Source organism: Polyodon spathula, chromosome 2 (genome assembly GCF_017654505.1).
Source record: "Polyodon spathula isolate WHYD16114869_AA chromosome 2, ASM1765450v1, whole genome shotgun sequence".
Classification (NCBI taxonomy): domain Eukaryota; kingdom Metazoa; phylum Chordata; class Actinopteri; order Acipenseriformes; family Polyodontidae; genus Polyodon; species Polyodon spathula.
The window spans coordinates 92,217,941-92,235,208 of NC_054535.1; the positions used below are offsets into that span (position 1 = coordinate 92,217,941).

Sequence of the window (17,268 nt, forward strand, 5' to 3'; positions counted from 1 at the left end):
GTTTTAAAGTTATGGATGATGCTCAAAAATCATTGTGTGACATTGTTTCTGAGAAAACATGACACTGTTTTTGCTACACAGTACAAAAGTTAAGTCATGAAATGAAAATATCAAGTATGGGTGTGCTACAGGTTCCAAACTATGTATTTTTTTGCCATCATTTTTCCTTCCACTTCCCCTATACAATTCCCTCTGCCGGCTTGCCGCCTCACCACATCCTGAAAACAGCAACAGCAAGAGACCCAACTCAAAATCTGCAAGAGCTGCTTCTTGCATAAAAAAGAAAATATACACACCGAAAAGCGAGGAGAAAACAAAACTAAACAAACAAAAAAAACACATCACGTACCTAAGAAACCACCTTGACCACAATGTACACATTCAGTCTGGCAGAGCTTCAGTCAAATTCAAGTCAATAAAAACAACTATTGTTTTGACTTTAGCTCCTTATGTATGAACAGAGTTCTGCTTCATGGAAAGGAGCAGGAGTATCTTAAAATAGTGTACTCTTACATTATTTTAACAGTAAGTTATACAGCCCAGAATGAACATTTCCCCATTTCCCTGAGTGGGAGGATGACCTCTGTCTTACCTGGCATTACCTGTGTGTACATGATCTGCTGACACAAAGCCATGTTGTTCTACTACAATACTACTTCTATTTAATCTCTCAGTACTTGGAACTTGAAATGATAAGTTATTGCAATAAACAACCCTAATATAGAGGAATATTAGGAGGGCAGACCCCCCCCCCCCCCAAACACAACTGTGGTAATAACAGAAGCAGATTTCAGCAAAACAAGTCTTAAGCCTAACCTTAAAAACAGCAGCTGTCTCTACACTCATAATTAAACTGGTGAGTCTACCAGAGCATAGTAACTCAAAGCCCAGCAATTGAGCTTCCATGCTGATAAAAAGATTTGTATCAAAGTTGATAGGGGGATTAGAGATGATAATTGAATCTAAAAATACATACGAGTTCACAGCATTAAGTTATAATTTCACGCAAAATAACCTTGATAAAATGTAAAACTACAGCTTAAACTAGATAATGTTATAAGGGACATAAAGGAGGTCTTTCCTGTACTTGCTTGCAAAACACAGTGCAATACCTCTATTTCACCTCCCAAAAGGAACGAAAAAACAAACAAAAAGTCTTTAACAGAGGGGGTGTTCAGTCTGTCTCCTAATTGAAACTGACTGAAAAGGGTTTCTAATGGTGAGCAAGATAACTGTCAAAATAATTCTTAAATAAATAAGTTAAGGTGACCTAAGAGTAGGGAAGCCATAAAGAGATTGTAAGTTCAGTATGGAAAAATATTATGCTTAAAAATAAGATGATGATAAAATAGTTGTTTCTTGCTTATTCGGGAACATTACCAGTTTGTTTGTACCTGCACAAAAAAAAAAAAAAAAAAAAAAACTGGTCTGAACTTAAAAGTAAATTCTAATCTGCCCCAGAGAAATAGATCACAAAAGATGATAAAACTTCTGCCACACTATGCTGATCGCAGCTGCTACATGCTGCCTAAACCCACATGAGAGCATGGAGGACAACTTTGCAAGGTGGTGTGAACACACCCAACTGGTGCCAGACAAGAGGAAGTTCAGTCTGATGCTCGGGAGGAAGACAGAATTACGATGTGACAAGTCTCACGCTTACTTCCTAATAGACACCAGCACTGGTTTGCAGAGAGCTGTGAAACTGTAACAGTGCAGACAGCCGTGCTTAACCACAGAAAGGAGGTCACAGTGGGGAGGGAGACGAAGGGCAATTTCTGTGTTTGTTTGATTTCTCATTTCTATGGCAATGAGCCTTCACCCATGAAAAGTAAAACCACACAGGCTTCAGATGATTGAGAGCTACAGCAGTTTCTTGCTCTTCCAGATTAAAACCTGCACTTGAGAAGGATTGTATATAAGTAAACAGGACATGAACTGGAGGCCTTAATGTTTCTGCATGGGCAGCCAGTATAGACACAGAAATCAGCTCAGGGCCTCCAGAGTTCTAAACTGAAGCTACTTCATTCTCTTAACCCCATTAATGAGCACAACTCCTCCATTCACACACACACAGTATTATTATATAGATATAATATATATATATATATATATAGATAATATCTATAGATATATATATATATATATATATTCAAAAGTCAGTTATATAATTATATTAAGTATAGGATGTCAATGCTTTTGTGTGTGTCTATATGTGTCTATATATATATATATATATATATATATATATATATATATATATATATATATATATATATATATATATATATATAGTGACACACACACACAGGTTGCAGACAAAAGCATTGACATCCTATACTTAATATAATTGACTGAAAACTATTACACAGTAATTAAGCTGCATTATAAAGTCAATAGACAGAAAAGGGGTAATTATTTCCATCATCTATTGAAGAAAAACATTTGGCAACAAAGCAGATTATGGTCAAGACAAAGGAGTTGGATTCATGTTTGAGAAAAGCACCCATAGCAAGCTACAACAATGGAAATGGCACAATCACAGCAATAACCAAGAAGTACCACAAGATCAGTTCAACTGAATTACTGGTACAGCAGGTAGGAGAATTGTCCAAGCAGCTAAAAAAAAAATCCCAGATTAACAGCCAACAAGCACCAGGCATAATAGTGCACGAAAGAACTGTACAAAGACACCTGAACACAGAAGAGTTGTGTGCATGCAGACCTCGCTGCAAAGGGTTAAATCATGGCGAAATACTTATTTTTATTTCACCCCCTTCAGACATTCTAGGATTTCCCAAACTCTTTAGTGTATTTTGTTCCAAATAAGAAGTAATAGAAGTATTTATGTTGTTTGTCATGAGTTTTAGTGCTTTTAAAAGATGATAGCTTGGAAGCAAGCTATATTATATATATATATATATATATATATATATATATATATATATATATATATATATATATATATATATATATATATATACATACACACACACACACACACACAAGTTTACTACATTGTCCCAAAAGGACATGCCTTAAGCCTGCCTAGCACCACCTTAGGTTTTTGTTGGATTTTTTCTGCGACCACCACCAAATCCATTGCTCTTGAACCCAAACCAAATACTGTGATCAATCCAGTTCTCTGTCGAGTCTGGCAGTTTTGTGACAGCACATAATCTTAATAGCCCTTTTTTTGTCTCAACGGAAAACAATGTGCAGTTGTCATGGGGAAAAAAATGTAACAACCTAGGGGCTTGTGAGTATTTTTTTTTCCTGTGATATGATGGATTTACCCTTTAAACAACTGTTATCAGGTGAGACTGACTGTCCCAGGCTGAATTCATATCGGTTCCATTACGATTGTAGCCTGCTTTCTTTATCTGGTGCCCTGCATATTGTTGGCTGTTGAACAATATTAATACCAATACCAAAGGGTATGTTCTAATCAGAAATAAAAACTACAAAAAACCAACAAAAAAAAAAAAAAAAAAACACTTTTGTAGGTTTGTTTTAAGACTTTATAAAACTGAAAATGGGAACAAATCAAAACTGAAATTAAAAATGATCATGCATGACCACAAACCTGCAAAATTAAATTACTCAAAAACTTGAAGCAGATGTTTCTACATCGTTGTTTATTTGCAAAAGGGTTCACAATACCTAAATGAGTGTGCCGCTTTCTTTACTTTACAATGACTTTCTGGTGCCTCCCGTGTACCTACATGTTCTGAAGTGAGTTTGCGGTTTTAAAGATTAATTTCGTCTCGGTTGCTATACTTGTATGGTCTATGTTTGTGTGTACATTTGCGTAAGATGTCCCTTTTAAGCCGTGCTTGTTTGTGCAGCTGTGTTAGTGTTTACTTTACAGTTGGTAATGGTAGTTTGCCTAATTCTGTTGATTGAATGAGTTTTGTAACAGTTGATTTGTAGTATTAGGGGTTGTAATGTACTGAGGGGCTGTCGAAGTTTTGCGTGAGTCTCTGGAAGTAATCTGTTGTTTAAAGGCTATCACAACAAGGATGGACGACCTGTTTGAGAGTTATAGTAGCCATGACAAGGTAATTAACAACACATAGGTTTTGCATGACTCATGTTGGTAGTCCTATAACCTAGCTGCCCACATAGTATACGTACCAGGTTTCACTGCTCTGCTGTCAACTTTGATTTACTTATTATATTTTTCTTTTAAAAAAGCCGCCCCGTAGAAGCACAACATTCAAATAGGTTTTAACCTTTGTAGTTTTAGAATTATATAGAATAAGGTTGGATTTGTATGAATAAAGTATGCATTATGAATGTATGAGACCACTGTAGTACAAGTATAATTTATTTTAGTGCTTATGTTAAACGAAAGGTCAATGTCAAACCGAGATGATTTTACATGGGACCTAAACTGAATCTGAACCTGGCATCCTCAGATGTTAGTGGCAGTGTCTCATCGCCCCACACAATATTGCCATTTCTGTCACTCACAAGACAAAACAGAGGACACAAACAACCTTGTGAAACATTCTGATTCATAACAGCCTGGGGCAAGATGACTTTTTTTTTTAATCCAGCCAATGTAAAACAGTGCATTCGTTTCTCCAATTACCATCTCTGTTTCCAAAGTGTTTAGGCTACGACTCTGCTGAAGCATCAGCAGCCATATCCTGTATTAGAAGCAGCAGGGATTTTGAAAGATAAGGGCATGTTGTGTGGAATCTATATACTGTGTTTACCCGAATTCAAGTCGCACCCCCAAATACGGACACCAAAAAAAAAAAAGACCCTGAATGCAAGTCACATTTAACTCTTAAATGAAAAAAACACAATAATTAATGGTTAAATTACTTTTAATTTCTAGGTGCCGGCAGGGAACACTATCACGGTACACTGAAGCATCAGAGTACGTCACCTACTATATTACAAATGCAAATGAGAAAAAAAAATATATACAGTACCGTACTTTCAGTAATGAACAACAGTCATTGCAGTTTATGGTAGTTGGGAAAGTGTAAATTACCTTTAACTTTATTTCAGTCTGCTTTATTGTCCTCGTTTGTTTAATTTGGCCAACGTGACTCTGTCCTGTTCACAAGCAAAATTAGTGCAAGACAGAAATATGTAATTAATTTTAGGTTTGAGTTAGGACTTTGGCGTTTACGCTAGTGGGGTTCCTCTAGTTAAACCAGACACAGACCATAATAACAGTGAGCAAGTTAGAGAATCAGTGAGCGATGGAGAATCTGCCATTAAGCAATACATACCTTAGTGTCCCTGTTTTCTTGTGCTCCTCCAGATAGAGAAAGAAAAATATATAAACAAATGATTGTTCATTTTGAAGCGGGACCCGTGTTGATCATTTCAACATCTACTATACTGGTAATATTATAGTATTACATAGCCTTTAGTTTGCGTCTCCATCTTCTGACACATCTCACATACCGTCGTTTCTCATTTCTTCAGCAAACAAAATTACTTTTTTTGTAAAAGCTGCATTAAAAAATGTTCATGAAGTTCACTGTGCAGCCATTTTAATACACGGGTACTGTACCAAGAGTAATTACTGTAGTGGGCAGTACTGAATAGCAGCAGAATAATTGACACGTGCAAATGTAAATTGGTACCCTAACTAAAAACCTCCAATCCAAGTCACTCCCCCCAGAATTTGAACTTTCATTTTGGCCCAAAAGTGTGACTTAAATTCGAGTATATATATATTAAGTATATATTTATATATATTATATATATTAAGTAGACTACTACTGTTAGTATAATGGCATTATGGCGCAAATGGGAGCCATGAACGTACCGCCTTATAACCAGTTCCACAGTATAAAGGGCTTCCTTATAAAAAGATAAACAAAGTCATATTTTAAGCATACCTTAGTGGATACAGGTTATAATGATTTCACCTTTTTCATGTTTTCATTTTGAATTTACAGCTATGATAGGGGATGCATGTCACTGACATGCTTGTTTAATCAATATTGTCAGTTAATTGCATACTAACTGCACAGCTTCTAAGAATGAATGGTTATTTACTGTGATGTTTAAAAACATGAGGAAAAATATTTTGATTATATTAGCTAAACTTATTAACGATCGGCCTCGGTATGTTCGTTGTGAAACCACACTCACAGAAATGTATAGACTTAGAGCCACATATAAAACAGAGACAATCACACATCCCAGTACATTTTAACAGTAAATCAACCCCTTGATGTATTTTGCGCTGCAATGGTGTGAGGAGTTGGTTCCAGGGTGCCACTAATTCTACTGTACAGAGAAGCTGAAATACAGTAAACTTCACCCAAGTGCTCGAAAAGGCCACTCTTAGTCTCAACAGTCTGAAGACCTCTCTTGATTAGTATCTGGTATTTATTAAAAAACAGGTCAGTCAAAACAAAGCCTGTTCAGTGTGGTCCCCAGTTAACTGAATCCTAACAACAATCTTGGCATTGGCTTAGAGGGTACAGTGCCCCTTACAGTCACCAACATTACTTCAACAGGACAAACACTGCCAAGCTTCTGAGGTATGAAGAAACCAGAATCCAAGCAGATGGTATAACTGTAGGCTGGACTCTTATAAAAGTTTACCACAGTATTTTTGCATTGTACTTTTGCAGCTTTCCCATGGTTATACTATGCATTTTCCATAGTGTCTCCTGGATTGCCATATTTATTAATATGCTTTACCATACTTGCTTTTCTTTACAATGCTTACCTATGTATTAGCAAAGCAAGCTTTCACTGTGCTTTATTACACTTTGCTACTGTATGCTTTTATTACTTGAAACTTTGTGGGGAAAACAGACAACATTTTGAAAACTACCTCTAGGACAATTGGCATCCATTTGCTTAAATCATGAAGCTCAGGGCTGGCAGTGCACAGAAAATGTACTTTGCTTCAGGCCAAAGTCAAGTTTGTTCCTTCACAAATGAGTAGAATTATAGGGGCAAAACACTGCAACTGTAAACTCAGACACCATGACAAATAATACAAAAGTATAAATGAAACAAACACAGCAGGAACATTCAACAAAGATTCTGAAAATTGTATAAGGAAAGGTCCCATGCAACGAATACTAATCTGGCTGTTATTTCAAAAATGAAAAAAAGAAAAAAAAAATAGACTACACAGGCAATTCATGGTCTTGTCAGCTATAAAATTGCTTTTCAAACTCGAAAATATGCATACAATTTGTCTAATAAAACTTTGTTCACTGGGCTGCAACTGTCTTATAGATGAATACATAGCAAGAAAACAAAAAAAGGGCTGAATTTATCAACAGTGTGGATACCATCTGATACAGTCTTGCTTTGGCTTGGCATGAGTTGTGTTTATGGAAAGAGATATACTTTGTCTGGCTTTGAATCAGATAGGAGTGCCTTTTTATGTAATTGTTTTACTCCACTTGTAGCAGGAAATGCACTGATAAAACTCCTGTAAGAAGGGTAGGCATCAAAAGCACCCTTCTTCCCCATGTTCTGATATTAAACTTTACATTTAATGGAACACAATTATGTGACACGCATCTCCTTGAGGCTATACAGCAATCAAAAAATCTGACATATGTAGTGAGGACCACCCTCGATTTATCCTTGTGTATCACAAGCAGGGGATACCAAGGATATTCCAATCCATATTCATCCTGTTGTGTGGTTATTCCTCAAATGAGGACGGTCGAATAAACAACGAGCCACGATTCACATAGTTCTGTTTATATATCAAGCAGAGTGTGTGGAAAAGAAAGCAGAAGTAATACCTACATTAAAACATCTGGATTTGGGAAATTACTCATATCAAGCTGTGGCATAACGGTGCAACCCACCCAGCCATTCAGTCGTTAGATCTGAATGAATTCAAGATAGATTCCAAATGAGATCTGTCACAGAGACGGCCGGAGTGGGTGGCGTCAGACCAGAAGCAGGAAAATAAACAAAGAGAGAGGTGGAGTTTGGGGAAGCTGAGCGAATCTTTTTCGCTCAGCATTTAATAAATTAACAGAAGAGACAGAAAATAAACATTGGTAACAATACAAAAACAGGACGCGGCACATTCGCCAAAATAAATAAACAAACAAAACGGACTAAACAAAACAAACAATTGACTAACAAACAAACACGGTGAGTTTCTATTTTTTAACGATTACTATTATTCTGATTATTTTTATCTCCATCTCCTATCCGGTTCTCCACTCACCGAACACCCAACCCCGAGTGGGTGAAAACATGCTGCTTTTATGCAGCTGTACCAAGACTCGATTGCTAATCAATCATTCAACTGGAGTCTTGGTACAACGGCACGTGAATTAATAAAGTGCAATTCCCCGTGCTCACATATTATTACCTTTTACTTGCACGGGAAGTGCTGTGCAATCCTTGTGCCTAAATACAAATATACATTTTAAACACTTGTGTTACACAGGCCCGTTTATATCCCGTGTACCAATGACTATACACCAACATTTAACACACCACACACAACATAACAGAAAATACACACAGGGGCGGGCATTTCGTCACAGATCCATTAAAGTTAAAGGTATTCAGGCAGTAGTGTTGAACATGAAACAGGTTTTCAACACAAGATGTTTTAACTGTTACATAAAATAAGATTTGTTGTTTTTTTTGGTTTATATCATGAAGCTTTATATTACTTATATTTCCTTATTACAAATATTTTCCAAAAGCGCACCTCTTTACGGGCAGGTTTCACAGCACACACGTGGTTCCTCGTTGACTCGGTTACTTTGTATGGTGGCATAAAATCTTTGCTGTCAGTCCAAATCCCTCCTGTCACTATATCGGGTAAGTCCAAGAACAGAACAGAGGACATGACATTTTGACTAAAGAACAGTGAAAAGGTGAACATATGCATCAAATTTAATTGTATTGTACTTACACATTTAAATCTAAATCTTTGGAAACTGATATTATTAGTTTCAAGAAAGAAAAAAAACGGACCCCCCCCCCCCCCCCCACAACATTCATGTACTTAAGTAATTTACAATGGGACTTTCACTATAAAATAAAGGCAAGTTAAAGCCATGTGTCTAGTGAATGTTTTGAGGTCCATTTTCAATGGCAATTTACACGAGGATATGACCAAATTATGAAATTACGGAAAAGGTCTTGCTCATTGTGTATTTATTTTAAAATCTAGAGATGACAGAGCACTAGAGAAGTACCAGTAGGTTTTGCATCACCCTACAGAATTAACACATTTTGCTTCATAAAGTTTAAGTAAATCTGCTGAACAATCTTACTTTGACATATCCAATTACATAGCGCTTTATAGTTATCCATATATTTAACAAAAATTGTACAAAAATGTAAAAATATGACATTTCAAAATCTAACATGAATACTGTATTACCAGTGTTTTCATTTTCATTTAAAGTAGGAGGTCAGAAATCCCAAGTAGAAGGCAGAGGGGTATGGGGGTCCTCCTCCTGAGCGGGTGCAAGTGGCAACACCCCCCCTACCAAAAACTAATTTCAGGGTTTTGCAGGGGTCTAAATCCTGCATATCCAGGACCTAAATATGTGCCTTAATAGGGGCCCAAAATTCAACATAAGTGTAACTTTTATTATTTTAGGTGTTGAAATTTAAAGAGCAAGTAAAAGTTATTTGTGTGTATGAAAAGTAATTACAACATAATGTATTTATATAAGAATTTTAAAATCACAAACTTGTCTTAGCACACAGTCAATTTTAAAGTCCACATATTTAAGCAAACTCCACTTGGTTTTGCAATAATTACACACAGAAAAAACGTGGTGAAAGACAGAGCCAGACACAAATGAAATAGAAATTATATTTCAGGCACAAAAAAAAATGTCACATTATATAGATAGCATAATACCAAGTGAGACAGAAGAGAAAAATGTGAAGCAACTTCTAAATTAAAGAAGCAGTATCAATTGGTAGCAAATTGATATACAGAAAAGGTATGCAATAAGCTGTATTTTATTTCTATTTTTTCATGTATTCCATTATTTCCTATGCATATTATAAAAAAAAAAAAAAAAAAAACAAACAAAACAAAACAAACAAAACTTCATTTTGTGGCTAAACTGTCAGTAATATTAGTCGACCATAGTTTGATTATACAGAAAAAAGATCTGACTGGTACATCTTGTAGCTCATATAGTGATATTTTTAGTTTAATAAAAAGCTAAATCAGCAAAACAAAGCACTTAAATAAAATACACCCAGGCGCTGTACAAAGGAGTCGGCTCCTTTACATAGAGCGTATATCGGACTCTTTTGTACAGCCTTATTTGTAGGCTGGTGAGCAAGTCCGGGCATACTTGAGGCTAGCAGGGGAGAATGTATCGTGCACTGGCGAAGGCAGTAGCTGGGCTGGTAGGTGACGTAATCACAAACAAAGACATAAACGCTTGCACAGGAGCCAGCTCTTTTGTACGACTATGCTTTAGTGAGAGAGGTCCTGGGTTCGCGCTCACCGTTCGCCTGTGTGTGGATTGCCTCGCCCTGTGTAATGCGCCTGCCTGCGTTAACCGAGATCGCTAGAATACTTTTTTTTTTAAAACTTCAAATATTACAAATAGTTCCCTGTTGTAAAAAAAATGACGGTTGATCAACCGTGTACAGAGGAATGTCGGCTTTTACACACATTTTGACAAAATCTGAAAGTTTCCTGCTGTTCTTTGGCGGTTGTAAGATGATTTTCCGTGGCCCTGCTGTTTCGGCCTCATCTTGTTTACGTTTCCTTGCATTCAATTTATGTTTATCGCTTCCAATGTGTTCACAATGGTCTACCTACGAGTGTAACAGCACATTACCATTGACGTGAAATTCGTCCTCGCCAACTCCTTGACCTGATCTTTAGGGTGGTTTTTATTGTTTTCAGCATCTTTGAACAGCTTTGAATACTGAAGTAAACTGAACTTGAATTCCGGAAGCAGTTTTATTAGACAGGTATATTTATGTAAATTTAAGCAGTTTCCTGTGTTTATGTTTATATATGATATGTGTATTGATTTGGTTATTATGAAACAAACAAAAAATGTCTTGCATGTTTTTTGCCCCTACCCAAGTATACAACTAACAAGTCTTAGAAAACATAAAATCCGTGTTTTTCCGTGTTGTCATAGAAAATCTGCGTTTTTTGTGTTATTCCGCAGCAAGCGGATTCCTATGCTCTCTGGTCATAAGTCTGCTCTAAAATTAGACTCAAGTATAATATGCTTGTACAGTTCAGCGTTCCAACATCACTTGTAAGCTTGCAACTGACTGGTCCATTCACGGTGTCCATGGAAACAGAAGCCCAGAAACCGAATGCCTTCAGAGAAGGAATGTTTTACTCGACTTACATACATAATGAATTGTGGAATTTAGCCAGCCACCGGCTGGAAATGAGAAGACTAATTACTATTATGGCTTCCAGTAGACTTTTGCAATATCAGTTTGCAGTTTCTTCGATTATATGATGTTAAATGAAAGATCTAAATTATGTTCCTATATTTTATTTTTTTAAATGAAGTTTCATTCCTAAAATTTTAGGTGATGTCAAACTTTTGGCCATAGCTGTAAATACCACAATCAACTAAAACAAGTACAGTTTTGTTACCATTGTGTGTCCAGTAAAAATATCAGCACATATTGCAATGGAGTGGTTTGAGGTGTTTCTGATCTCAATTGTTCACATTAGAGGATCTGTTATTTTATAAAAGAAGGGGACCTGCGACCTGTTGTACATTACATGCAGTGTATTACAGCTATTGAAAAGAAAAAGACCACAATACCACAGAAAGACAGCTGTTATTATGCAACAACATTCTTTAGAGTATGTCTGTTGAGATGTTGTGCATAGGGTGGAAGGTTAATGGTCATACCAAAATGTAGCTGAAATATGGAAGTCATTTTTGGCTTACTACAGGGAATTAGTTTTGAACAGCATGGGACAATATTTTCTCATGGATCACAAGTGGTTACAGAACATGGAATAGAGGCTTTCCGCTGTATTTGCTGTTCATGCATATCTTGAACTAATTTCCCCCAGATAACAAGTAGATCAGTTAAAATACCTGCAGCATGTTGAGCAGCAGACTCCTGAACTTGGTCCCCTCAACCATGAATAGGGCCATCTTGTCGCAGAGTTTGGCGGCAGTAGAAGCAAAGCTGCGGTCTGTGGCAGCCTTTTGGTAGATGGTCTTGACGATCTCGGACAGCATTTCCTCCGAGTTAGTTGAGTTCTGGGCCTCCTCCATAAATGTAGTGAGCTTGGAGTCCACGCCACTGCTGTTGTTCCGCATGCTGTTCAGGATCTCGATCAGCTTGTCCATGCGGTTCTTCTGAGGGTTGGTGGTCTCCACCAAGACTTCATCCTGTGATTGTTGCAGCAGACAAAGCATGAATGAAAGAAACATTTAAAAAAAAAGGTTTGGTGAAAAAGTATGCTAAAGCAGATTTAGTTTTCTAGTCATGTTCAGTTGATACCCACTGGTATGAAAGAGCAACTGCTGAAATACGTGTTAGGTTGAGAGTTGGTGATGTCACAATTTTTTTTTTTTTTTTGGAAATATCGTAGGTTGTTTGTCATCCTAAAGCATCATCACCCAGTAAGTTAGCTTTTCTCCATCAATGTGGTTTACACTAACATGACAGCAAAAAGTTCAGTTGACCCCTTGCACACCTGCTTTGGAACAATATCATGGCGGTGCCACGTGACAGGAATGAAGATTCCAGGACAACAACCATGGGACATAGGGGGCGCTGTAGCCGATGCATGTAAGTGTCATTGCATTAACTAAATACAGCCACAATCCAAAGGGTTGCCCTACCCTTTTCAAAACACCTTGTTACATAAAACCTTGTCTTTTTTTAACCAGAATTTTTTTTCATAGAATGCTATATGGTTCATCTGGTATTTAACAAACACAGTTAACTCACAATAGCTCACGATGACATTAAATATTCCATACGGTCCCCTTCCTATGTCAGCAGAGAGCAAAATAAGGAGAGACCACTTATTTATTTGAAAAAAAATAAAAAATAACTAACAATGGAAATACCTTTTGTTTTAGCCTCCTTCTCAGCCTCTCTTTGGAAGACTGAAGCAAGTTGACTTTGTGTCCGTCTGTGAGGCTGTTCTTGCGTTTCACCTCTGAGTTTGCCGGGGCAGGCCCCTCTGGTTGGCTGTTGTCCAACTCTGCTTCTGGCTTAGTCCACAGGCCAGCCAAGGGGGGCTCCTCTGTCCTCACATTGTCAGTGTCTTTGGTGTTTCTGTTGGGGGTGTCCTTTTCACTACCACCACCGGGCGCTGGCTGGTGCTTCTGGTTGTGGTGCCAACGGCGATTCTGGCTATAGCCATGGTGCGAGGAGCCCTGTCTCCCTGAAGGGTGTGACGACTGTCCCTGGTATGACCGGGGATGCTCCCGGTTGTGTTTAGTGTTGCTCTGTGAATACTCTTGGTGCTGCAGCTGTTGTTGCTGTAGTGGCTGTTGTGGTGGTTGGTGCTGCTGCTGTTGAGGGTGCTGGGCTTTGTTTCCACCTGGAAGTCTCTGTTGTCGCCTACAAGAAGAGCAGGTGTCATTTACCAACAGCACAACAAGTGAACCTAGCATCCACAGATCATAGAAGACCTCTAAAAAGCAATATCACCTCTCTTCCAGTACTGAGAGGCTAATGTTTGCAAGTTCCTAGGGAACATTCTATTGACATTCTATGATGTATTTTGTTTTAGCCCAGTGTCAAAATGGAGACAAGATTCTTTTCGAGTGTTGTAAAAAAAAAAAAAAAAAAAATGAACTGGTCACTATGGGTAGAACTCACAAGAATTGTACCCACTTCTTCCATGTGTGTTAACACTTAACACCTCATAAATAGGGTTAGCCAAAATGTAACTTTAGCGCTTTTGTCACAATCATGTCTTCAGTGTAGCTTCATTTAAGACAACTGCAAGAAAGTACTTCCAATTCGTTAAGCAAGGTCTGTTGCAGAGTGGACTCTCTCTGAATTGGGGTTTTTTTTGAAGCAAATTATAATCAAATTTCTTTTGTAAAAAGCTTAGCATGAACCCAAACATCATTACTGGTGAAGCCCCAAAGATCAATCACGCTGCAGCATTTCTCAAAGAGCAGTTCTACCCCAAATTGCGTGGCACTACAGTGCACTACACTACAGTGCTATTGTTACTGTAACAAACAAACTCACTCTCATCATCTTCATATATTTTCATATATATATATTGTTGTTATTATTATTATTATTATTATTATGATGATGATGATGATGATGATGATGCAATACAGGAAATCTCACTGGGGCCCAAAAACATAACAAAAAGTAGTTAAACTATGATAATTATGATTATTCTGCAGAACAGTAATCATCTGTACTGCCTGCTAAAATATCTGAAAATGTTTTATTATTTAAAATTGTATTATTTAATTTTGTTTAAAATAGCAGCGATAATAACCTCAATAGATTCTTCTGGCACACATTAAAATTTTACGCAAAAACACCTGGTTATAAGGCAAGGTCAACAATCCAGGCCTGTCCAACGCATGTCCTTCTGAATAACAGAGGGGAAAGCTACTCCAGCAGCACAATAACTCTGTTGCTGTGCATATCTATCGAAGTGCTGTTCAAAAGGAAAACTTGATGAAATAGCTCAGAGGCCTGCATGCATTCTCCTGCGGGTAGCAAGTTCTCGTGGCTCAGCTTTTCTATATTAAGTGTTTCATTCAGCAAAGGCAGTGTGAAATTTGAATGTTACCCCTTTGTCCCTATAAGATGTCACCTTACTGATACCAGAGATAACAGAAGTCACCTGGACAAGAAAATGGTGGCACATATCATGTGTAAAATACAAGTGTGCTATAATGTATGGCATGATTGATCAAATTTCACTAAAATCTCAAACTACTTCCTAATTGTATTCTGAATGTATTTACTGAATAAACAAAGAGCAATAGTTCTCGCTTTGAAAGCTGGTTCACTCGCAATCCAGTTCACTCGCAAAGCAAACGTGCTGTCACCATTGCATTTGTTATGGTATTACTTGGTATTTTATGCTTGTCAAGGCTTGGTGACTTATTCGTGCCCCGAAAAACAAATGAAAAACAATGTGTTTTACCAGAAATAATGTATACTAGTAGGCATTTATGTCAACTGCAACGACCGTTGATCAAAACTAGGTTTTACTATTCATTGTTAGTACATGCCTATTGGAAATGATTCTATTGGAAAAAATCTAGTCAATAAAAGGGAAGTAAAATAGTAGAAAATCCATCCTCAGTTTAGTCTATTTGTGACACTTGTTCTGATATAGCTAGCCTGTGCTAAAGAGAGGACCTTCATATAAACAGCTCTGCTAAGCATTTCTAAATAACTTTTTTTTTTTTTTGTAAGTGCTTACTGTCAGAGTTTAAATTAATTTCATGGAATAAATATAGAATGTCATCCCTTGATGCAAATGCCCCAAGAAGACTAATCACATATGTGTTTGTATTACCTCATACCACCAGATGCTGACACTAATTTGAAGTAAAGAATGTCCTTTACTCTCATCACAATAGGATAGGACAATTCTAGATATATGAAACCTCTAAATAATACATTAAGGAATTTGTATTGTATGTTTAAGTTTTTAAGGGTTGGGCAGTCCCATGTCAGTGATGGTATTTAAGATACTGTATATGAAATCAGCCCCCTCTGAAAGTGTACACACCCCACTTTGTCCTTCTGCCCCACCTCCATTCTTTCTTTAGAATGCAAAGATCAAGCGTAAATTAACTGTTAAATTTTCTTTTTAAAATTGTGCTGCGAGTTCTAGACTAGTTACTAACTGTGAAGGCAACAGAGCGGCTGTGCATTAACTAGTCGAGAAGTGAATACCAAATTACAGCTTTGCTATTAAACATGTATTGTGAGTGAATAAATAAAGTTGCATTTTGTGTCAGACAGATGGCCTTTCTAAGCTGTTCAAAACATGTGTGGTAGTGTACTTTCCTATGTGAAGTTGCTGACCAGCTGCTCTTGATTTGCACTACAGGAGAAAGCACTTTCTGTACCAGTTGATCAGTCGGTGTACCATCCACCAGGCCACTATAAAAACCCAAAGGAATTCTCACCACTTTAAAGTTACATACTTTTATTTACAAGTTTGGACTTTAGACTGACAAGCCTAAAACAAGACATCCTAAACGTCTGAGCAAGGTATTCAACAACTTCATGCATGTTAGTGACCTCTGACCCTTCACATCAATCCCGGGGAACATCTTTCATGCAGATGGTACCTTATCGACTGGCCTAACCATGGCGTCATGGCCCTTAAGAATGTTTTCCCAATAAAGTCAGTCAGAAGCCTTTAATGTTAACCTTAAAAAAAAAAAAAAAAAAAAACGCTGCTTGCAGGCACTTCTTAGGCTTAAACCAAAACGAGACAGAGACAGATATTTACATGTTCCGACAACAGTTAAGTAAACATCAATAGTGTCTGCAATGAGATGTGGAGGACAGTTTAGGTGCACTTTAGCTTCTGCTAATGTTTAATAATCCCAATTACACAACTATATTGACACTGCCAGAACGATTAAAATGTACTGACCCTACAGTACTTCAGCTCAAAATACAGTACAGTACCTTCAAAAGAAATAGCGAAATAGTGACTCATTGAAATAATTTAGCTTATGTGCACCCTAGTCAAGTCGACAACTGTTTTGTCTAAATCAGTCACCAGTTTGATGAAACGTGATTTTATATTTTTACATTTGATTTATATTTTTTACATTTATGGTGTGTGAAGGTATGGATTAATTTAAAATAGCTAACCAAAAATTGAGGAAGAAACAAAGCCTTACCTGCTAAAGTAAAGCAATACAAAGTGTCTACAGAAAGCAACAGTACAGGTACTTGCCCTCTTCTATTTAACTCTTAGATCTTTTTAGGGACTGACCGACTGATTTTTATTTATTTTTTTATCCCTTGAGACTGAGTATTCTCATGTAGTTTTCTTTCAATAGGGAAACACGAGTGATCAATAAAAATAAAAAAGCAGTGCAGCTACATTCTTCTGAACCAAAACTAAACTATGCATATACAGTGGCTTCAAACTACGTCAGACGATTACTCAAAATTGTGTATCTAGTCAATATATGTGTTTAAAATTCTGTTAAATTGTGTTAAAAAAACAAGTTGCCTCTCTCAGGCTGCAATCTGATGCATTAAAAGAACAATTTGGTTAGGGTATGAAATGTATCTTAACTAATGTACAGCATTCATTTTCTTGTTTAGGACCACTTTGAT

The 17,268-nt window shown here is 37.1% G+C and overlaps 1 protein-coding gene across 4 annotated transcripts in view; it reads right to left on the reverse strand.

Moving 5' to 3' along the window:
- LOC121303796 (CBP80/20-dependent translation initiation factor-like) overlaps positions 1 to 17,268 on the reverse strand; it is a 127,674-nt gene that overhangs the window by 16,550 nt on the left and 93,856 nt on the right. For all 4 annotated transcript variants that reach the window (XM_041234601.1, XM_041234592.1, XM_041234608.1 and 1 more), the window contains 2 exons: positions 13,032 to 13,530; positions 12,045 to 12,344 (listed from right to left, as the gene is read on the reverse strand). In XM_041234601.1, coding sequence (XP_041090535.1) covers positions 12,045 to 12,344; positions 13,032 to 13,530 — 799 coding nt within the window. The remainder of the gene's footprint in view (positions 1 to 12,044; positions 12,345 to 13,031; positions 13,531 to 17,268) is intronic.